We start from the raw sequence: 24,633 nt of genomic DNA, 5'->3' as shown, positions 1-24,633 counted from the left end.
CAGACCCATTGAATCTCAAGAGGGTCAGACCTGTAAAGTAATAATAGTGCAATAACTTATGAATAATGACAGTTCCAAATTCCAAAAATGCAACAATTTTTTGCCTATAGTAAATGTTGTGTGTATTTGTATATCCACTGTGATCTCTAAGTTGTAATGTACATGTGTAAGTGATAAGTTGAGGCATAATATTGTTGAAATTGCACTTATTTCTCTTTAAAAAATTTCAGGTTGTTCAGGTTATTCACTTTTTTTGCACTAAACAGCTATTAGCTAAAAGCACCATCATCCTTTTGAAGAAGGAGGAATTGATCAAATGATAGAAGTAGGGCTCAGTAACAAACATCAGCAGTCTGGGATAAAGGAATCTGAATGAGTGTTTTTATTGGAAGGGTTGTGTAGCTCCAACGGCCTCTACCAGATGAGGTGTGAAAATGGGACAAAAAACTGCAGGAGGAAGAGCTCTATATCTGCCCTTTATCACTCTTCCCGTTTCGCCCTTGTGTCTTAATTGCAACATCTCGTGCAGTAAGACCTGTTAATAATTCACATTAACTCCCTGTTTCCCCTTTTCTCTCTCCTACAATTACCACTTACTCACATGAACAGTTGTTTTACAAGAGGAGGTAACAGCCGAGTCGCCACGAGGCCTAACATTAATGAACATGAACAGATAGACTGAGGTTGAACGCTAATGATTCCTTGATATTGTCACAATTTTCTCACCAGAAACATAATTGCAGCATATTTAACTCTCTTAAATGTGTGCTAATATGCATTTTGAGGGATTAAAGGAAACAAAAATCAAATGTTGCCTCAGTTAAGGCAATAAAGATGTATGAATTGCACAGACAAGAGCTTATAAAATTGCTCTGTAATGACCTTCATGTTAATCTCTCTTATTTGTCACACTAAATAAGCTTTTGCCTGAGGTTCAAGCTTCATCCTCTAGGCCTGTATGCTGCTTCCCCAAGCTGTCCAAAGAATGAACAGATGAAAGATTGATATTGTTTGGGCTGGGGTATAGTGGGGAGTGAAGTGAATGAGCGGAAGGATGTATGGACGTATGGCTGAATGGACAGAGAGCCTTAATCCCGGTGCTGTCCTAGATTTGCAGCCTTCCTCCAGCGGATAGAGCTGTTGGTCTGTCTGTCACTGTGTGTGTTGTCACTGTCATGAGAACAATAGGCTCTTTAATGACTGATGCTGTTCAGGCTCGCGTCTGAATACATTATCCTAATACTGTACGCGTGCCAAACCGTACAACACAAGCCTCAGTTTGACACCTGGGCTTTGGTTTAAGCCTTTCATACAAACGTAACGTGATAAAACACTCTTGATCTGAAAGAGTTCAGAATCATACATTTATTTTCAAATAGAAACCGTCGCTTAATATTGCTATTTGAAGCACTCTTTTAAGTATACAAGGAAAATTGCTTGTTGCTTATTAAATCAGGATTGTTTGAGTTTAAAGAGTTAGCTGAATTAAGAACATTGTTGACTGTGTCTAGAGTGAGTAGCGTGTATTTCTGTTGTGGGTGTTAGAATGAGGAATTCTGCAGCAATGGAAGAGAGGAGCTGTTCAAATATTTTTCAGTTTAAGGAGAGAATAGAGAAGCTTTATAAAAACATGTAATGAAATACTTTTGCCAATGGATTTTGGATTTGTTTATTTTTATTGACTGTCATGTAAACTGTTTACTGTAGTAGTGGCAACCTATCTAAAGTCAGCAGATGTTTTAAGAAAGGGGCAGGTGTTGTAAGTTTTCTTCATCCTGCTCCTTTCCAATCATTTAGATTGGAATGAATAAATAAATGAGAAATGAGAAAATACATAGAGAAATATCTATCAGCATTACCTATAGACTAGAGCAGGCCTTTATTATGCATGTTTTGTCTGATCAGTACTTGTAAAGTTGGATTTTCTTGCAGTTTCTATTTTCAGAATTTGCTGGTTGTTTCAGCACTAGTGCATAACGCTGCTCTACTTCCATGTGTAGCTCTTAGGTTTTCTAGAAGTACTGGTAAATCAGTGAAAATTAAGGTTTTTTTTTACATTTATCGCTAATTAACTTTCAATGATCACCTACAAATCTTCTAAACCATACCTGTCTGTAAACGGATGCCTCAGGTGTAAATGACAGTGATTATAGGACTCCATTATCATTCACATTTATCATTAGCCTCATAGCATAATTGCCTAAGTCATATTTTTGGCCAAACTGTGATATCTGTATAACTTTACTCTTTTAATACTGCTGTTTAATTTTGCATCACTGGCTGTAATCTGAAAAAAATATGACTTTGGCAATTATGCTATGAGACTTATGTTGGTCACCAGGTTTACCAAAAAGTGCTGCATCAGTTGGGAAGAGTTATTAAATTTTGAGGAAGATTCGCCATTTTATTCCACTTTAACTATTAGCCAGGATGCACATGCTCTAACAAGTTCACTACTTGTTACTTGGTAAAAGGATGAATTCCTGAGCAGGAAGATGCATCATGTAAAGTGACACATATTTCAATGACTATTTTTGATTATTTATTATTTATTTACCTTGATTTAACTGGGAAGCCCCCTTTGACATTAGAAATCTCCTTTGCATATACCTGCAAACAAAGATTATTTTCCTTTTTGATTAATTTGCTAATAATTTTCTTGATTTATATGAGTAATTGGGTAGTTAAAAGTGTTGATCAGTGTTTTCAAAAGCTCAAGTATCTTGTTTGGTTCATAATCCAAAACCATCCATTAATGAGTCATTTAGTATTGCGCAGTTTATCAAATTATCGCTGAAGGTTTACTTTTCACAGACATGAAAACCCATTTGCCATGTGAATAGGTATATTTCTATGTTTGAACAAAGTAGACAATGTATTATAATCAACATTGTTATATACTGAGACCAATCGCAACTGTTGTGTGCACACCCATACAACACTTCAGAGATGAACTGAAAGGTTCAGATGAGCAAGGTCTAGGGGGGAGGAAGGGAGGGAGGACCTTTTTACCACAAATTCAAGGATCATTTGCACTCCCATTCAAGCTCTTGTTGCAGCCCCCTCCCTCCCTCCCCTATCCAACCATTTGGGCTGAAAAGAAATACGGGTGCAGAGGGAGGGGCACTGCCACCCTTGTGTGTGTGTGTGTGTGTGTGTGTGTGTGTGTGTGTGTATGTGTGTGTGCGTTTCCATTGCTTGTGCATGTGTTTGAATGGGGGGGTGCATTAGTGTGTGTGATAGATTGTGAGCAGATTGGACAATAGGATGTTTGTATGGGATCTATATTCATGTGGCACAGATTCAGTGACCATGTATAAACACAGCAAGCTGGAGAAGATGATGATGAAGGAAAAAGACATTTTATTTTCTGATTGACACTTTAGATGCCTGAAAATGTAGAATAAATCTGTATAAGCCCCAATGGTAATGAATTACTAATGGGCTTTACACAGAGTAAAGCAGTACAAATGGAGATGAAAAGAGGTGAATGTTAAATATGAAGTGCATCAGTGTAATGTGCGTAATCTTCCTGCTTGCACATTTTGAGTACAGGTGGAAGCAGCATCCCCATGACAATACTTTGTAAAAAAAATCTCAAGGATATTACAAGGTTTAAGGGGTTGCGAAAAGTTCAATTAGATGCGTAAATATTCCCTAGATGAGCGTGCGGTAGCTGCGAATAAGCCAACGCAGTTATTTACTTTTTCAAGAGCGGCAGTGAGTTGAAAATAAGGAGAATGAAAACTGAAAGAGGCAAGCACATAGCGGGGGGAAAAAAAAGTCAGCATGAGTGCAGAAAGAACAGGGGAACGAAATGAGTATCGACAGCAAGGCAGCAGAATCGTATGCCTGTTCATTCTAATAAAAGATGTTTAACTTTGAGCTATATGCCGAGTCCCGCAGAGCAAAGAAGAAAGAGAGTGTAGAGAGAGAGAAAGAGAGAGACTAAGACAGCGAGGGAGAAAGAGTGATGATGAGAAATAAAGGGAGAGGCAGCCAGAACTCCTTGGTAACCAAAGCACAGAGGAACAGAGGGGCCGGTCCCTCCGCCCCTCCTGCTGTGTGTGTATGTGTGTGTGTGTCTCTGAGGACCGGACCGCCTGAGGGAGGAGTGGTGGTGGAGAAGGGGAGTGGACCGTGAGTGTGTGTTTAGACAGCGAGATAGGGGTAGAAGCGCATTGTCGGCGTAGTAGCCGCTCACACTCTCTGACTCGGCTGTGTAGTGAGAATGTGAGCCGACACCAGCGCTCCCTGGTCCCATCTTCTCTCTCTCATCCCCCAGCTTCGTTGGGTTCATTACAGCCTCCCCAGGATACTTTTTTTTTTTTAACACAGAGAAATACGCTCCACTGGAATAATGGTGTTCATCGGGACCTCGTTAAAATCTGTCATTAAATACTTCAAGAGGAAGGGTAAGACATGTTCATTCTTGTTCTGTTGTGAACATTGTTTTATCTAATATCTACTTTGGATCTGTTTTCTAGATTAAAATAATAGGACGTGACACTGCAGGTGTTTAAAGAAATTGTTCAGTCATGTTTTGCTTCATTTTGATTGGAAATTGACCTGGATGTGAGTAAATATTTATCAGCTGTGCAGTGTATACATTAAGGCCGGTGTCAAAAGTAAATGATTTGCATGTAATTTCATCACAACAACTCGTTTCCTGCGGGGAGTTCCACCTCCGCTGCTCAGTCAGTCACTTCTTCCTCAGGCTGAGCCCAGAGACAACCCTCTGTTGCACCTTGTTACCAGGTAACCACTGGGGCAAGACTTCACAAAGCCAACAACTATGACTGCTAAATGGCCTAATGTCATCTGGAAAGCAGGCAGGTGGCAGCTGGAGGCACAGAAAAGCCACTTTATTGCATAGAATTCTGCTTTTCCCCCCTTTTTGGATCAATTTTGAAGTTTCATGTTAAATGTAACCCATCACACCTTTGTCACTCATCATACTAGGTCTCTGTGTCACATACTGTGTATGGATTATTATTAGGATCAGTTAAAGCACTTAGGCTCTTTATTTCATTAATGTCTGTCGATTAAGCACATAAGGATTGCTAACAAAGACCTGGTCGAGGCAAGGCTCAAGCTGATTGTACTGACTCTAATCTCAGGTGTATTTATAGCTGGTGTGTGTGTGTTTACTGCAGTAAAGGCTAAGGTGGTACTATTAATCATTCCCTCAGCATTTTTGGAACTTCACTCACTGTCCTGCACATGCCTGCACTTTGGTCCTTAGCTAAGCACCTTGATCCTGCCATGCCTGCCATTACTGACTGAGATTTACTCCATGGTTCATTTGACCCAATAACACAGATGAGACTGCTTTTTAATAGAAATGTAAGAAGTGTGCAATATCAATGCCTTTAGACATAAAGTCACGGAAAAACTCACTAGACCACCCCTTGTTTTCTTCAATTTCTTGTTCATTTTAATGTCTGGTACAACTAAAGGTACATTTTTTTTGACAAATATAATGATAACAACAAAAATAGCTCATAAGAGTTTAATTTCAGAGCTGGTATCTATCCATTTTCCATGTTTTTTTGATAATAACCAAAATCACTTCCATTCTGACATCAATAGCTATGGCATTGACCAGCCAAAACCAGTGCTTTTAGGCATTCCATATTTTCTTTTCTGTCTGTTTTAGTCAAATGATACACACAGGAGTTTGTAATTGATTGTATAACCATTGTTTTTGATGACTTTTGATTGTCTAATAATTTTTTCCATGGCTGTATTATGAAGAATCTTTCAAGTCAGAAAAATCATCTTCAATCAACTGTGACTGTTTTTTAAAATATCCATTGTGTAGTTTTCTAATCGTTATTTTGGACATATTGTATTGTATGCCTTGCTAAAAGTTGGCCTAAACAAAGTTGACCCCTGTGAAATAGAAAATGGTGTTGTGCAGGAAGATCAATACATACTGGCTGTTGAGAGATCGTGGTCCCAGTTCAGAATTAACATGGATAATATCAATAACATTTGATCGGTTGTATTGATTATAACTAATTCCTCTTGTGCAACTATGCGCATATGCATTTTACACCTTGCAGGGAGTACTGTATGCTGCCACACACTTTGATCCTCCTTGTAGGTTGTATGCATCCCATGGAGTCTTCAGCAGCCTGTTTGGTGTCCGTCTATGTTTTTTAATGGGCGTAGGGAGAGCTGGGATGTCAATGAACAGAAGGATTAGTAAACTTCTGAAAGACTTTCGCGCCACAGTCCAGTGTGGACTCTGTGGACATTGAGAAGGTGGGGGGTGGGGGGTATTGTGGCACTGAAAAGCCTGATGTGGAGACTGATGCAGAGGAGACAATACAGGCTTTGTGTCCGTAGTCCCCCATGTCCTTGGTCTGCCTATAGCAGGGCTCAGGCCTTTTCACAAACCAGAGGAGGAGGATGGGGGAGGGGAGGACTACCTGTGCAGGGTGCGTGAGAGCGTGAGGAAAATTAAAGTCCGGTCATATGTGGCCCCTGCTTTACCACGCAGTCACACTTGTTCTTTTTCCTGCATAGCTGATGTTTCCAGACCTTTATCATAGATCTGATGTTACTTCAACCAGCACAAAGTTCACATATGGTCTGTGTGTGTGTTTGTGCTAACCTTGTGCTCATGTGTATCAGTCTCGTGCAGGTCTCCCCTCTGGACTTGTGTTCTGGACAGTTATGCCTCGTGATGTGTTTGATTGATTTTTCTGATCATTGCCGGCGTGTTGCAACCACATGTGTAATAGTATCATTCCATAATCACAGTGATACTCTGGTTCTGTCTGAAATCCTGTACTTTATACTACATACACAAAATCCATACTAACTTTCAGCATACTTGATTAATAAACAGTAGAATCTGTCTTTTAGGGCGTACCGTTCAGGTTGTGCATACATGTCTCTTCCTGAAAGTCTCCTTGCCACTTGGGTGCACATAACCTTGATTATCAGCCTATCTCACCTCTACCAGCATGTGTGTAGTACTGTGGACTATACCAGCATGTGTGTAATCCTACTGACTACCACCTACCGGGCTGTGTTCACCTTCTGTCATTGTCCGCTGTTGCCTTAACTGTATTGCAGTCATATGTGTATTTACGCTAGTGAAGTGTCCAGAGGTTGCATACTGTAATATTTACCAAAAATACTATGCAATTCATATACTATTGATTTGAAACTATACTACTTCAAACATAGTGAAGACCTTACATACTGTGTTAGCCTATTAATTATCATATTAGTATGGAATTTCAGACCCCACCTCTGTTTCAGTGTATGAATTCTGTAGTTGACACTCATCACAGCACTCATGTGGTGTAAAGCATGTATATATTGTATGAATTATTAAGTACTTAAAGACACTTATGCTTATTTAAAAGTTACTGATAATATGAGATAATTTTCATTACCTGTCACGTGATATTGCAATTAGTACTCTATTGTATAAACAGCTGTAAGTCATGACCTGTCCCATGTCTGATGAAGGGCTGTGGCCTGAAATGTCACTACTGTGGTGAATAAATATTTTTTTGGGAGCTCACAGGTTGTGTGGACTAGGGATGTAATGATATGAAAATTTCATATCACAGTTACTGTGACCAAAATTATCACGGTTATCATTATTATCGTGATATTGTTGAAATTGTGCTCAAAATGTTCAAAAAGTACTTATACACACACTGAAATAATTTAACCAAGTTGTATTTTAGAAAATAAATAAATAAAAATAAATAGTAGCCACAATGTACTTACTGTTGGCAGAAACATTAAAATATTAACATGTAAACAATCAAATATGCAAATGTGCATTAAAGATGTCACCTTATGGCCACTGTTTGACCATTTTCCATATCAAGTTTGAGTTGTTTTAGTTCCTTTTTCATAGATAGATAGTGCCTGGAGCGCTGCTGCTTCTCCAGGAAATGAGCAGTACCATTAGTTTTCAAAGTGGGGTAATCAAACACAGGTATCATGATAATTAGAATTTAAATGGTAATACTAACCGTCTGTAATTTTACCGCGGTTTGTCTTTATACCGGTAATCGTTACATCCCTAGTATCTAATTCTTTCATCCACTGTTTTTGGGATCCTGCACACCTTTTAGCAACTGGATGTGCATGTCATCACCTCTTTTCATGTAAAACATGTAGCAAACACAGTATTTTGATGACTGTCCCTACTTTAGCTTTAGATAATATTTGCAGATATTTCTTGGTTTATCCATTAGTTAATTTGCTTGGTCAGGAAATAGGTGCTATTATAAGGACTAATTGAATTAACATAGCACTTGATATACATGTTACACCATTCCCTTTCATTCTGTAAGTCATAGTCACCAATGTTTATAGGTTTTTTTAATATATATTAAATGTTGTTTTACCTTCTAAATTATTGACTTTATGCTCAGTAGGTAGGGGTGTTCAAAGAGCTGAAAGACTTCAAAACGGGAGAAAATAAGACCAAAAGAAAATAAACAAGCAGAAAAAATACTGGTATTTTCAACATCGCTCTTCGAAATTGATATTTTAAACATCTGTATCAGTATTTGGCTCAGTATTTCAGAATCTGTGGAAGGAACATAGTAGAAGAGAGAGTGATAAAGGAGAAAACAAGAGTGAGATAAAGGAGAAAAAAATCCAAAGGTATGTGTTAAACGGTCGAAGAAAGTGGAGGAAGACATGAATAAACATAATGACCCCAGTTGTCGACCGTAGGAGTAGTTAACAGCTGTAAATGAGGTGTAGAAACATTAATGTGCCATCAGTCACCACCAGCAGGACTTCAGCCAGATGCAGTTTTATCTTCTTGGCACACTGCTCTGTCTCCTGTCATCCTACCACTACATTCACATTTTCTGGCATTAATTGTGAGACTTACGGCCACAAATAAGCACATTTGAGCCATTTACACAAGAGGTTGTGAAATACTCATGTCTGTTTGTAGTTATCTGTGAATCAAAACACTTAGAGACTGTCTCACACTTTGTTTGACGACTAATTTGCAGCCACAGACCCCCGCCCGCTAACCCTCTATCCTCCTCCCCCGACACACATGCGCTCATGCAACTTCATTTGCACCTGTGAAAAACCACTCGGAACAAAAACACTACCAACTCCCAGCCCCTTTCATGACCCATCCCCTTCCTCTAAGTTCCTTCAAACTTCTTCCTCTGTCACAGTCAGATGGACGACTTGTGTTAGTCAAGACAGGGACTTACAACTTAACGTTTGGATGCTTAAATGGAAATTGTTCTGCATCCACGTTCACCAACTTTGGCCTGGATTCGCTCACTTGGTAAGGGTTGAGATGCGTATTTATCATGTTGGTATAAAGCAACTTAAAATAGTAAGATCCTACTTTACTCTAGGTCATAACAAACGAAGGGGAGTTGGTTATTTTCTGTCTGGAGCAGATGTTTGAACCTTAACAGCTGTGTATGTTGTGGAAACTGGAGCACAACACTAGTTTGTTGTTAAACCCATTAGGACAGTAATATGTAATTTTTTTTTAGAAAACAAGGAGGCCTAGATGTATCATGTTTCAATCTTGGAAGTTAATTGGAGCTAATTGTCAAGTTTTCAGTTGCTTGTTTGGATGTTTTAAGATGGATGTGGGCTGGTCATCAGTTCCCTCAAAGTTGTTCCTGTAGGGTTGTCCCTCCCCCTCTGAAGTGTGTGGTCCACAGTGTGATGTCTCAGATGAGTGTGATGTTGTTGGTGCAGAGACTGACACCTCTATACAAAACACCTCTCTCCATCCCCTTCCTCCTTTTAGTTAGTTAGTTTAGTTTTGTTTCGAGCACATAGAATCATCAGACAACAAAGAATCATACAACACGGTCAAACTAAATCTTTCGGCGCTCAAAAAGGAGTGGAAAGAAGTATAACTTACAGACTCCACCCCCTTTTTACAAACTAGTAATTACATTAATTCCACTTCCTTTGCTTTGTTAAGACATTTTTTTATATATATATATTTTTACAATAACACAAAGAATCCATAGAAACTACTCATACAGCCTCTCCTTTCCTGAAAATGTTTGTATTAAATACTCATTGTGGGTAAAATTATATATGGTGCACTTTTTTAGTCTCTTTGCAGATGACAGACAATTGGTAGACCAATGTCTTATGCATTCAAGATGATGAATAATGCAGCAAATGATCCTGTAAAAATCTGAAAGTCTTATTCATTTTGTCTGTGTGTTTCTGTTTCTGCAGCGGTGTCCAATCTAGATGAGGAGAGTAAATGGACAGTTCATTACACGGCTCCATGGCACCAGCAGGAGAATGTGTTTCTACCAGGCAGCAGACCACCGTGTGTAGAAGATCTTCATCGTCAGGCCAAAGTCAACCTCAAGACCGCCCTGCGAGGTAAGGACCATGACAGAGAGGGTCCAAGGCTTCAAGGGTTTGGACTGGATCCAGAATAATGACAGGACAACACTAGGATCTGAGATGTCAATTGGGACTGAGAGAGCTTTTATGGTCATCTACATTGTTGTACGTTATATTTTCATCCCATGTATGAGGTTTACACACTTAAAATGGAGACAGTCATTCAAACTCATAGTCTGGATAAAAGACAAGATAAAGAACACAAACTAAACAATAAAACAATAAATATCCTTTAGCATTAGTAGTATTATTACTGATTGTTACTCCCATCATGTTGCTATAGTTTGAATTAAAAGTAAAGTATGCTAGGTTAATTCTCCAGTAAGTGCTGTAGACCAAAGAACTGGTTTAGACCTGGATATGGTCTCTTCAGGGGCAGCCCACTGCTCCTTAGGTACTAGAATGTGTCAAATGTAGAGGTTGAATTTCACTATAGGGATAATAAAATGAACTTTAGAACTTTAAAATAACACAAAAGATAAAAAATAACTTTTATCTTCTACTAAATACAGTGATGTTTTGCTTTTGGCATCTGAATCAGCTAAACCAAGCAGAATGTGCACACTAAAAAAACTACTACTGGGGATGTTTTTTCCCCTTTTCATCACATTTGACATTGTAGTGTCACAGTACTGAGGTGACTACTAAAATGTCTACAGCACTAAAACATCCAAACTTGTACTTTGTGTTCAGCAAACAACACAATAGTGTGAGATCCTCTCCTTCCTGTTTGTCCAGTATGATTACAGACACAGAACCACAGCCTTGTTGTCAAACAAACACAGGGAGTCAAGTCACAACAGAGTGATGACTTTCTAAAATCCTTGTAATGTTCCCAGAACAACAAGTGGGAATGCCAGTAAACGGAGGCACCTGTGTCCTTCTGCGTTCCTGGGAAAGTTATCTTTCCCACCCATTTGTCAGATAACAGTTAATGAGAGAAGTGTAATGACGGACCGAAGGGTGCATTTGGGTGTGTATGTGTGTTTATGTGACTTGGCGGTTTACAGTGACGGCCTGCTGTTTACATGTGGGGTGGCCTTGTGCACAAGTAGATAAAAAGAAACCCAGATAAATGAAGGAGGAAGCGTCTGTGTTAGAGCAGGTGACTCACACACACACTGTAAGAATCCGGTTACAAAGACCTACAAACAATGACACACAGACACACATTGTAGATTTCTTTGTCTTACCTATTGTGTGTCTCATGTGCTGTTGCGTAGTACTTCCTGCATTATTTATATTGTTAGGTACACAAACCCACAAACGACACCTGGGAGGTGGGCTTAATCCCCCGCCCTTATCCTGTCACCATCCTAAGTCCTGTCATCACCACCCAGCCCCAGGGGGTCGAACTGAAAGCAACAGGTGTCCAATGAGAGCACCTGTGCTGTCCATTTAGAGTGTGTGGGTGTGTGTGTGTTTGTACACCCAGGAGACAGAATTACACAACTGCTCCCTTCATAAGATTTTATTTGAATGACTGTACGTTTTATACCATTATTGCCGTTTATAAACCCTGTGTCACCGGAGTCTGACGTCAAACACAAGTCTGCCTTGTGCCCGGTACCACTTAGTAATTAATAATCAATATTTATCCTCTCGTCCACACATGCATCATAGTGTGATTTAGAAGTGAGGCTATTTTTCCAAGGCTCGTGAGTTTCAAAAAAACGTGCCAGCAGGTCGAAATACATGAGGCGAGTTGCATAATAGTCGCATGTTCCTTATCAATAATATCCACAGAATAGAGCATGGGCATGACCTATCTATAACCTCCACTGTAAGGTCAGACAGAACATTAACATCCATAATCATGATCATCTCCTCTCACCAACATCACCATTATCTTCATCATAAGCTCTACTGTAAGCAAACTTATTGGGTTTACTAAATTTAATAAAAGTCGCACAAGCCCAAACATAATTAAGTACTGGACACAAATTCTATCATATTTAAACATGTTCTGTTTCAAATAAATGTTAAAATATAGAAGGACCTAGAAAATGAATGACTGACAAACTACCCACATTAGAAGATTGGATAGAGCTTGTTAAAGAAATTCCCCTGATGGAGATACTCACATTTGCTTTGAGACTAGAACATGAGAAATTTGAGGAATGCTGGAAACCATGGATGGACTTAATGAACACTCAAAAGGGACAAATCCAGACACCCACTGTTGTTTAGCTACTATATTACTGTTGTTTGTATCATTATTTTTTTTTATTAATGTTTTGTTGTTTAAAAAAAAAGGGGGGGGGGGGGTCAAGAAGTGAAGACACTGGAGATATACACAGAAAAACAATTGTACAAATAGATTTTGTTCTTTTCTGAAAAGAAATATAGAAAAACAACACTAAAAAGTTATGTGAATGTAAAACATGTAAATTCTCCATTACAAAATCAAATAAAAACTTGAATCATAAAATATAGGACACATGCTCTTTATATTCCTGGAGTGCCACATAGGTACACTTTTTTCTCTGTGGTTGGTATCACTCACGTCACTTTCTGCTCGCCTCATTTTGTTCTGCCTAGCAACAAGCAACACCCACCTTATCAGGGCTTATTTATTTTATCCACCACCCCCAATCACGTAGCTCCAATCATCTTAATAGCACTCATCTTCGTCATCATCCTCATTATCCTCGTGCTTTCTGAATTCACTCTTCCACACCGCTGGCACATCAGCTCACTATTACAGTAGCTACCTTTGACACCCCCATTAGGACCTATTAACCGACAGTATTATACATGCACCAGCGTGTGTCTCCTTAGAGATGAGCTGCAATTAGCTATGGAGATGAATAGCACATAAAAGGGATCAAATGCAGCATCCTTGTGATGTATACCACATGAAAAGCACATCTCTACATACATGAAGTGGGACTTGGAGATAGAAAACACTTCGAGAATAAATGTATCATTTGGTTAATATATGTAAAACGTGTAAGGTTTCCCCCCTGTGGTAGATCAGTGGTTTTCAAGCTTTTCAACTCCCAAACCCCTAGAATTGTCAGATTTCTGAATGAGCATATAAGACTCTAAGTTTTAAAGCTTTTTTTTTTTTTTTTTTTTTAATGTCAATTCACTAGATGCACAGGACACACAGAGAAATAAGATACCGTTTCGTTCTCACCTTGCTATTTAAATGCCATGCCATTAAAAAAAAAAGGTAAAAATAGAATAAAGTGGTATGAAAGATAAATTAGAAGATGATATAAAAGATATAAATCAAACCTATTTACAGTAACAGCAGTAGTGCAATACAGTACGGAGTTACAGATGCAAACAAAACATCTTTTTGTCTTCCTTAGGGTACTTGTAATTAGCTATTAAAAGACTAGACAAAGGATGCACTATATGATATTAGAGGGAAAAAAAGAAAGAGGGATGATGTGCTAAATGTCCCCTGAGAGGAAGGATAGATGGAGGAGAGAGGGACGGTCCTGCCATCTGTGTGTGACAGACTGGAACGCAGACCCCCACCTCCCAGCTCACACACGTTCATTTATAAAGTCCGCTCTCACTCTATCACACATTGGCATGCACACGCACACATGCATCACAACACTGTCACAGCAGGTGGTGACGAGACGAGGTGTGAGCAGAGTTTGGCAGCGTTCAACAGGGAGTACGCCCACATGACTCACACACACAAATGAACAGAAATCATATATTCATTCAATGTGCATGCTACATGTGTGTCTCCTGTAAATATTTCACACTGCATATGGGTGTTTTTTGGTTTTTTTTTGCTTGCACCAAGTAGCCAGTCTCTGAAATCTGCATATTACATTCTATAAGATCAGGAATATCTTAGAAATGTTCTGCTCTGAAAGCTCTAAGTTAGACTCACTGTAAAGACAAACTTTTTATCATACTTTGTGTCCCTGTTATTAGATGACTCAGTGAATGTATTTTGTCAGGTACTAAACATGATATTTTTGGGCATAATTATCCAGGTGTTTGTCTCTTACATGTTTTTCTTTTTCTTTTTGTCCTCCAGAATGTGACAAGCTGAGGAAAGATGGTTTTCGGAGCTCCCAGTACTACTCTCAGGGACCCACTTTTACTGATCCCTTACAGTCCACCAGCAGCCTGCAGGATTATGAAGACGACGACAATGACAAGAAGGTATACAGATGCAAAGTATGCACATTACACACAGAAAATGCACCTAAACAAGATGTACCTGCCTGAAATGTATTTTTTGCTAACATTATTAGAAAACAGATTTTGGTGTATGAAGGCTCATCTAATGCTGATTCAGCATCTCATCAGCTCACATGGAATGCGTTAAACAGTACCAGTCTGCCCCCTAGTGGCTACAAGTAGAATTGTACGTTTTACTTCAAGTTCAATTTAAAGTTCTGCATTAGTGAGACATGTTGACCTCTACTATCATTAATATTTGGTAACAAATGGATCGGTCTCAGTCCTGCAATTCCACATTATCAGAAAGGGTTTCTTTTCTCCACTTATGTTTTACTTTTCCCCTCATTTACTGAAGCAACCATTTGTTTTTTTATCCCATAAAGTCCCAGTGTTACTTTTATGTTAGTTCCCAAATAAATTTGTCTTTATATTTAACCATTATTAAGTGATTTATTATCATTTATTATAATATTGTCCTTTGTATTTTGCATTTTTACAGTCAAAATCAGGTATTTTCCTATATTTAATTTACTGATCATGTAGATGTTCATTAAAGCTCAGATTAAAGTTACAGATTATTATATCAAAAACAGAGAAAACTGAAGAAAAAGTGACTTTTTCAGTAAAATATATCATTAACTGAAAATAAACCAAGTGTCCATCCACTGTCACTGACCCAACTCCAATGTTGTAGAAGATGACAGTGTTTCCACGTTCAGTATGGAGCCTCTGAATGTCCAAATGGGTCATTTCTGATGACCATGAAAAGATAACAAACTGTATTTTACGTGCATTATTCACATGGATCGTTAGGATTAATGGATCAACAGATATTATTCATTTAGGATCAATGGGTGGTTTTGGTCGCTGGTGGCTGTTTGGGTCTTTATGGGTTAAAATACCAGTTATTTCACTGGAGGCTAAAAGATAAAAGACAGAACGAAGCAGTTATGGAGACAGAAAATAAAATACACAGAAACTATTATTTATTTGTCTTTGTTTGGCACAGTGTTAGTGTGAAGTGGAGCATAAATATTTTGACAACTAGTGTTTAAGTCTGAATATTTACATGTACGTTTTGAAAGGTTTCGCTGGTTTCACTGTTATTACCAGGCTCTTTTGTCCCTCAGACCCTTTGATGCCAGTAGCTTGTTTGATTCCTATTTCGATCCCTGACTTTTGTAAAATGTTGTTTCCTTTTGTTTTCTTCCATCTCTTGCTTTGTGTCTTTGCCTTCAGTGCGCTCACCCTCTTTTCATCTGCACCCAGTCTCTTTTCTCTCCTCCTCTGTTCTCCTGTTTGTCCTCCTTCCTCTGTCCCCCCTCACTCCTCCCCATCACTTCCTGTTGTCCCGAGCCCAGTGAGGCTAACTTTGTCTGACAGTAGCTTCAAAAGGAGAAACTGGGCTCCTGGATGAACCACAATGATGCAAACTAACAAGCCATGCTTGCCACTAAACTCTATATTGCCTAGATTCCTTCCCTCTGTCCTACTCTCTTTTCTTTATTACGTTGCCTCCGCCCAATTTATTCACTCAACCGTGTATTGTATGTATGACAGCCACAACAACTATCCTTATTTATTTCAGTGTTTGGAAGTGTCAACATCGCCGTAATGGATGTATATGTAATAACTAATGTAAAATGCTGCTGTAGGCATTTTTCATTTTGGGCCAAAAAAAGTGATGCTCATTTTCATTTCCCACATGGAAAATATTCTGGCAAACTGAGGATAAAGCTGTAAAAGTCAGGACAAATATTTATGCTACAAATATGGACTGACAATGACAACACTGGACTATTTGCGTTACCTGTGCGCTGGATTCAGGCCGATTCATGCTCCGATTTCACACGGACAGCATTACCACAGACATCGAACTGGAAATTGCTGGTTTGCTTTTGACTAACAGCTCAATTTGAGGCCTGAATGATGCGATAAAAATGTTTACTCCATTGCTTCTCCACGGTCTGTCCTGCGGTTGAGTACCCATACGGTGCGAACAGTTGCACACATGAGTGGTTCTCTCTCCAGCTCCACTGTTTTTATCCTTCTATCTTCAACCGCTCTGACTGTGTTTGTGTATACGATTGTGTGCGAATGTGAGTGTTTCCATTTAGATTTGATTGATTGTGAAACATGTTTACAGCCCCGCAAGCTTTCAAAGGTCACAGAGATGGAATATATTAAAGTGTTTGTGTACGCCAGTGTAGCTTGTACCATCTGTCAGTTTTGGTTTTGGACAATTAACTTCTACTGTTTTATTCTGACCTATTCCTGCTTACATTTGGTTCAGTTATGTTGATGTTTTACCTTGACATTTTTCTATATCTGTCTATATATGTCCTTTTTTAAACTTTTCATCACTCTACACCATGTGTCATTTCTGTCGCCTGTCATTGCCGTTTCCTGTCCTGTCTCTTTTCCTCAGCATCACCTCTCGACCCCCCCACACCTTTTGTCTTGCTTACTTTTCCTCTTTATCATCCCTTGTTTCCATTATCTTGCTCCAATATGTCCTGTCTTCACTTCATTTCCTTCCTCCACTGTCTTCCTCTCTCTTCTTTATCTCTCATTAACCATTTTTCCTTCATTCTCATTCAGTCCACAGCTTCATCAGTGGATGATGACAAATCTCAGCTCTCCATGAGGCCCCAAACCCCTCAAGGTCAAGAAGGGGAGGGGTCAGAGGTTGATGGACTGGCAGTATGGAACAAGGCAGCACCCCTTCCCACTCCAGAGGAGAAGATGAGGCAGGCGGCCCAGGCTATTCCCACAGACATAGTCGCCATCAATGTAACAGGTATGAAACCTGTCTAGACAACTGCATCCATGATCCATGTACATCTCACAACCACTAGTGACAATTACATTTGTGCTGATGGTGGACAACAAATTGTCTCAGTCCTATAGTTCCATATATCACTTAGCAAGTAGCAGTTCGATCCAGCGTCATCCATCCCCGGTGTCTTTTCTGTACCATTAACCTCTCGCAACCAACCCAGCATTTTGTTTTGTGTGACTTAAAGGAACAGTCTGACATTTATGGAAACTGGCCCGGTTACTGTCTTAATAGTTAAATAAGAAGACAAATATTAATGTCATGTTTGAGCTTGAAACATAAAGAATAAGAATACTTAACTAATCCTAGGGGGAAATTATTGCATCACATAAAGACTAGTGATTCTACTGATCCACTTGTCTGCATCTCAACAAGGCAGTAAATAAGTGCCAGATTTGTAAGATGTCAGACTGTCTCTTTATTCATCCCTCTGTGGTTGAGAGAATATAGACTAATCAATTATTGTATTCGCTCATCCACAGAGGAAAATCACCAGATATGTCAGTCTCAGATGTCTGCTGTGTATTCTCTACCGTTCCATCATGCTTGTTGGAATCTGACCTTCATCTTCCTTTATGCGTGCGTGAGCGTGCATTTGTGTGTTAAAAACCGTTTGGCAGCTTCTGCAAGGGGTCAAGGCTCTTCACCGACTTTATGTCAGATCACAGAGCGTTTGACAGATGAACATCCAAACACAGCAAATGTGTCCTCGCAGTTCCACTTGTTAGCGTTTCGTATTTTTCCGCGCTATCTGCCACTCGAGTCACACATTTAAAAAGATCCCTGTAGCAATTATAACAGTCAATATAACAACACTGGAGCATATCTGATGAGTCACTTCTAAGACATCTGCCATGGGAAATGTATTATTTGGGGAGGAGGTGTGAAACAGATGAGCAACACAGCAACTCCACGTCCTCCGTTCAGTACCAACATCTGAATTTTACTCGTGTCAGGGTCAATATTCTCGTAGGCCTGTGATCCTTACGACACTAATGAATGCTTAATGTGTTCCCACTCCACACAAATCAGTGTTGACTTCATCTGCTGTCACGTTAGATTACTGAATAAGAGGGAGGAAAACACAGACACAGAGGGAGATCAGAGACTTTTCTGTCACTTTGAGTGGGAACGTGACAGACACTATCTGCCCTCGGATCATTTTCTATTTCCCTAATGCCTGCAGGCTGTCAGCAGCCAGATACCCGAAAGGGTGGAGGGTTGCTACTAGTGGGAGATTCTTACGTTTCTTAAAAAAGTGCAAAGAGTGAGATTAAAATGTGTGTGGATGAGTGTTGTGATGTGCACTTTCATCTTATCTTTCATGTGCATGTGTTTTGAGCATGAACTGTACATTTCACACATTAACATGTATGTATTTATATCTGTTACTTACAAGCAGGGTTGAAAATTAACAAATTTCCATCAAATTACGGTTTTCAGACCAATTTACCAGCCAATTTAGTAGTTGCCCTTTCTCAAGATTAAGTTTGGCTTCTGAAAATGAGCTTAGAAGAGATTGTTTGGCACTTTGGCTGGTGGATTAAAAACTAAAAGGAGTCAAACAGACTTGCCTCTAATAGTATCTAGCTTTGCAGATATTTTTCTTTGTATTTGGTCAAATTGACGATTAAAAAAACTATTGTGGTTAAAGAGAAAATGTCTGTATGTATAGATACCACTACAGGGAAATGATATGACCTTTGCGTGTCCTACCCTGCTAACATTGCATGTACAATAAAAAAGTAAACTTTCTGCATGTTGTTGAGTTTTTTTCCCCTCCACTAACCGTCTGCTGTTTGCCTGTGTGTTCGCCTGCCTTGCTCTCGCCCTCCCGGCTACCAGGGGCAGTGTTTGACCGACAGGCGAGCATCCGGCGCTCCCTCATTAACACTGACACCGTGTCCCGCCGGCCCAAGAAGGTCAAACGCAGAAAGACTATATCAGGGCTGCCTGACAACATCAACCAGGAGCTAGGTATGGATCACTGTGGGCCAATAGGTTGCCCTCTACTGTCCACAGACCTTTACCAACACAATGAACAAGCATCGCTCCTATTTGCATTGGAACACTAGTTCATGGATTCATGTTCTGAAAAAGACTAACATACTAAGTGAATGAAAGAGAAATAACACTTGCACAGTCCACAGTGTTGGCTCAAGGCCCAGCAGTTGCTTCAGTTTTACCCAGCAAGTGTCCTTTTTTGTTCTCCTCCACTCTGTTTAACTGCATCCACATTCAGCAAACACTTATGAAATCCTTTGCAGTAGTTTTATGGTTTTAAGTGTCCTTCCCCTCTTCTTTAAAAACTCATTTTAGATTTTGCCTTTGGGAAAGTCATGTCACATAGGAGACTTTAAAAGCAGAGATTGCCTTTCTTGAATACTTATTGCACCATAATCCTTCTGGGTCAACTTTCTGTAGTCCTGTGTCTGTCCTTTGTGTGTATATGTGTGTAATCCTAGGGCCATACTGGTCATTGGTGTGTTGTTGCTTTCTTAGATGACAGACTGACTGTTGCAGCGATTGTTGTTAAAAAATTATAGTTCGATTCCTTATCTTTGTTTTCGGTGTCATACACATGCCAAACAGGTTTTCCTGAACAGATGAGCGCTAAATTGCAAATATGCAGTTTCAGGGGTCCCCTCTTTACTTAGTAGGCTTAGTGCTTGCTTAACACCCTGCTCAACTAAGCTGACACTGATGGTACCGCATGGCTGACGTTTATTTACACATGTTTGAGCTGTGGGATGACAGTAGCATTGAAGGAGAATGTCCATTACATCGCTGTGAGATAAGACCAAGGCTGATAAGAAAACAGCTTAAAAGTCTGGTTAGTGCCCAGCTGACGACAGCCTTTGAATGTCATGATTACTGGGCCGGTGTAATTGTCCCAGTGCTTCATCCCTCCCTCTCCTTGCACTCGAGCTGCCTGTGAAGTAGACCTGCAGCTTAATCTATCGCAGCAGCAGCCAAGCTGTCACTCCAGCTTTTAGCAAAGGAGGAAGAGAGTGTATGTGTGGCTTAGAGGGAGTGAGAAAGGAAAGGGAGAAGAACGGATGCAAGTGTGTGTTTTGGAATCAAAGCATCAACAGGAGAGCCACCACAGATGGGAGATACACTAGAAGCCCTCCCTCGCTTAACGAGCCTTTCTACAAATTGTTTTAGTAGCCGGTATGTTTGTGTAAGTCTCTGTGATACATCTGCATTTCTGTGTCAGTGTCTCCGTGTTTGTCTGCTTATATCGTACGCAGTGCTCTCTCTATGAATGTGCTACGCTTCTGTATGCTTGTACATGTGCCAGTCTGTGTCTTTGTATCAGTATGTGTTTGTAGTTTCTTTACCAGCTGCCTGTCTCAGACCCAAGGGCACTGTTTGCTTTTGTACTGAACTGATACAGAACCAGAATAGAAAGAAAATCTGTTTCCCCTCATATCCATTCCTTCTTAATGAAGAAGACCAGAGCTTATTAACGTATGAGGCAGAGTTACTACAGCAAATCAAATTAATTAGCTTCCTCCTGACAGTCCAGATTGAAGCGTAAAAGGCATCCTAACTAAAGCAATCAGAGCAGCAGTGGAGTAACTAATGGTGACAGAAAGAGATAATATGATCAATGTTATGCTTCTCATCTTTTTAATTGTCTTCTTCTGATTGTTTGCATGCAGCAAAAGGACGCGGTGGAGAGCTTCGGCCACATTCCATGTTCATCCCGGGACAGTATTCCACTTTGGGCCGAGTTGGGAGTGTCAACTCAATGCTTCGGCGTTCAGAGACTAGAGACTCAAGCTGTCAAACAGAGGAAGTGAAGGTTGTACCCCCATCCATGAGGAGAATCCGGGCACAAAGAGGACAGGGAATTGCTGCGCAGATGGCCGGCATTTCTGCTTCCTCCTCCACCGGCAGTATATCCATCTCCAGTAGTGACAGCACTGGAATTTTGATGCTGCCTCAGTTTAACGGAGACCTGTCCCGTTACCACAGTCTACCCCGACAGGGTGCCAGGGTGTCCCTCAGTGCTGATCCCATCTATAGTAGCACCCCCATCAAGTCAGAGGAGCAGACTACACCACAGAGGCAGATTGGGAAGCTCCAGGTTGATGATACAGCAGTGCATATGAGAAATGCCCCAAGGACAGGCACCTTACCCAGGCCCAAGTCCCAGGAGGTTCGGGGAACACAGGTCAGCGAGTGGGGTGGTGGTCCAGCATGTGTCGTTTCTCCACATGCTGCATATTCCACCTCACTCATCCCAAATGCCACCTTACCAAGCTCATCTGAGGTCATTACCCTCAACACCACCACTCAGCTCTCACCTTCAGTTTACCCCAACGTTCGACCACTCAGTCTAGCCTCCTCCCACAACGCTGAATCCCCCACCTCTAGTCCTGCAGGCTTCACCCACAGCTCCACCTGCCCAGCACTGGCCACTTCTACACCTATCCACAAAGGACAGGAAGCCCCTGCCAGTGAGTCGGGCCACTCCGACAGCAGTGTACACAGCCACAGCACCTTGGCCCCCACACCCCCATCCTGTCTCCCAGAGGAGCAGTGGATATACGACACACCTGAAAATGTGGTGGTCCCACACCGCACTCTGACCTCCAGCTGCTCCACCCCTATCAACCAGCTGTACAGCAGCCTGGAGCACTCCTCCAGGACCACTACTGATTCCAGCTCACTCTATTCCCAGGACAATGATGGGTACTACACCTCCATGCACCTGGACTCGGGTCTACGCTCACGCAGCCATGGAAGTGGGCATGGGGCAGCGGCAGGACGAGCTACTAGACACAGCATGTACGAATGCCGTGAGATGGCCAATGAGGACGACACTGGAAGCTTGTATAGTGACCGCTCTCTATCCCGCAGTATCTCCCTACGCAAATCCAAGAAGCCTCCGCTGCCCCCAGCTCGCACAGATTCCCTCAGACGCAAACCTGGTGGGAAAAAGCCCCTTGGAGGCGTTAGCGCCATCAGCGGTGCTAATGAGCCAAATGCTGCCATGCTCAATGAGACACTAATTGCTAGCTTGCAGCAGAGCTTACAGATTGGACTGAGGGGAGGGAAAGGTAAAGGTGCTTCACCCTCTTCGCCGTCTCATAGCCCCAGCAGTGACTACGATGACCCTTGGGTGCTGCGACCACGGAGTCATAGCAGCATCAGCGCCGGTAGTTCAGCAGCGTCACTAGTAGCTAATGCGAACTGCGGCGGCGTTTCCAATGTATACTCCCTATGCCATGTGACACCTGCCCACAGTGACACAAGCAGCTTGCGTTCTGACTATGCAGATTCCTGGGGCTACTACATGGAGTATCCCCGTCACCATGGAGACCAGAGGGCACAGTCTCCTCAAGCCCATGCCACAGATAACATGTCAGCCGGGCCTCACCCAGGGGAAATACAGAAGGACAGTGAGATTCACAGGAACAACCAAACGACCAGAGCTCCGTGTCAGGAGGGAGAGGTAGCAGTGAAGCCCAAAACCTCCACCTCCTCACCGGACAGAGTACACAGGCTGACGTCTCCATCTAGTGGCTACTCCAGCCAGTCGAACACCCCAACAGCTGGAACCCCAGTGCCCTCATTCGTCCGGTCCATGTCTCCTTCAGGCAGCCGGCCCAAGCCCAAAGTGCCCGAGAGGAAGTCATCCCTCCTCTCGTCCGTTTCCGTTTCCTCCTCTTCCACTTCTCTTTCCTCAAACACATCAGACTCGCTTAAAAACTCTGGTCCTCCTCCACCGCCACCTCCACCCTTGCCACTTTCCTCCTCTTCGGCTCCCAACACTCCTCTCAGTCCACCTCCGCCTTTCCCCCCTCCTCTTCCACCAACATCCACAGCAGGCTCTTTAACTCCTCCACCACCTCCCCCATTACCAACCACTCCACCAGGCCCAACTCTGAGCCCCCCTCCCGCTTCCTCCACCTCTCCAGAATTCCCTCCTCCTCCATCGCCTGAAACACTAATCCACCCTAGCTCATCCTTCAATGGGAGCTTCAGTCCTCCTCCTCCTCCACCACCCCCACCTCCTTTCCCCAACATGAACCCCCCTCCACCTCCTCCACTGCCTTCCATTGTGCCACCTTCCTCCTCCCCATCTGTTGTAAAGGCACTGAAGGATGGTCCTAAACCACCTCTGTCCAACAGCCCCATGCAGTCACCTAAGCCCCTCATCACCCCCTTCGCTCTGCAGAGTGTTCAGCTCCGCTCAGTCAAACGGCCAGAGAAGGAGATTAATGGGATGGATCACACCAAAGCTCAGGACACAGCGCTGGACCTCATTCAGGGTCTTAAGCCCCAGATCATTGAGTCTGACCCCCAGGAGCATCACACCGTGTTACCACTGTTAAACTGTTCTCCAGAAGAAGAGTCCCGCAATTCCACACCGTCACCTGTGTCAAAGCTTTTACAAGAGTTAATAGACTGCAGCATCTCCACTGACACTCCAGATAGTTGTGTCTTGAATGGAAATATTGAGGACCAGACATACATCCTCCTAAATGGAAAAGATAAATATGAAGGACGGGAAGCATTGCCGAGTCCTCCACAGAGTTCCCAAAGCTCTCCAGCCAAACAGAAACCCCCAGCAGTCTCCAAGAAACCCAAACTTAACTTTGTCCCACCATTTAACCCCCAACCAATCAAAGAACAGGGTCTTTGTCAGCCTGAGGAAACGAACAGCTTGTTGTATGTAGAAGACCAGGTAGACGCGCCGCAAATACATGTAAAGGAAGAAGAAAATGAGCAACTAGAGGAGGAGGAGGAGGAAACCTCTGAGAGCTCTGAGTCTGTAGAGGAGAGAAGTGAAACTCCCACAGAAACACAGGAAAAGTCCCATATCTCAGCTTCCACCAGCCCAGACACGAGTGTGTGTACAAACGGAGGGACTTATGAAGAAGAGGAGGAGGAAGGAGATGGAACAAGCAGCACGACCGGATCCATCAGCTCCAAGGAGGAAGACACAGGTGAGTCTGGCATTACTTAGTTATAATATCTCATCATCGTCATCGTTTAAGAAGCGAGAACCCTATTTTTAAGAGCCATCTGCCAGTAGCATTGTTTACTAATTAGTCAAGCGTATTTCCATATCTTTGTATGGGTGGGAGTGACGTTCCTCTTGTGTTTGCTGTGGCGCCAGCTCTGCAGGCAGCTGTGAAATTCATTTTGTCCTATAAAGCAAAAGAGCCAAACTTGAAACCACAAGCTTTAAAAGGGTGGAAATCTGTGGA

The 24,633-nt window shown here is 41.6% G+C and overlaps 1 protein-coding gene across 8 annotated transcripts in view; it reads left to right on the top strand.

Annotated features, from left to right (window-relative positions):
• Nucleotides 1-24,633, top strand: part of nhsl1b (NHS-like 1b) — a 113,235-nt gene that overhangs the window by 82,288 nt on the left and 6,314 nt on the right. For 5 of the 8 annotated variants that reach the window (XM_030128639.1, XM_030128641.1, XM_030128642.1 and 2 more), the window contains exons 2-6: nt 10,228-10,380; nt 14,417-14,544; nt 17,167-17,365; nt 19,250-19,381; nt 21,073-24,369. In XM_030128639.1, the coding sequence (XP_029984499.1) occupies nt 10,228-10,380; nt 14,417-14,544; nt 17,167-17,365; nt 19,250-19,381; nt 21,073-24,369 (3,909 nt within the window). Of the gene's footprint in view, nt 1-4,023; nt 4,416-10,227; nt 10,381-14,416; nt 14,545-17,166; nt 17,366-19,249; nt 19,382-21,072; nt 24,370-24,633 lie in introns of those variants that run through there. The other 3 variants (XM_030128644.1, XM_030128646.1, XM_030128643.1) reach the window with 3 other exon arrangements.

Source organism: Sphaeramia orbicularis, chromosome 24, assembly GCF_902148855.1.
Source record: "Sphaeramia orbicularis chromosome 24, fSphaOr1.1, whole genome shotgun sequence".
Classification (NCBI taxonomy): domain Eukaryota; kingdom Metazoa; phylum Chordata; class Actinopteri; order Kurtiformes; family Apogonidae; genus Sphaeramia; species Sphaeramia orbicularis.
Note: the sequence above shows the minus strand (reverse complement) of the source record. Positions and strands in the feature narration are given on the sequence as shown.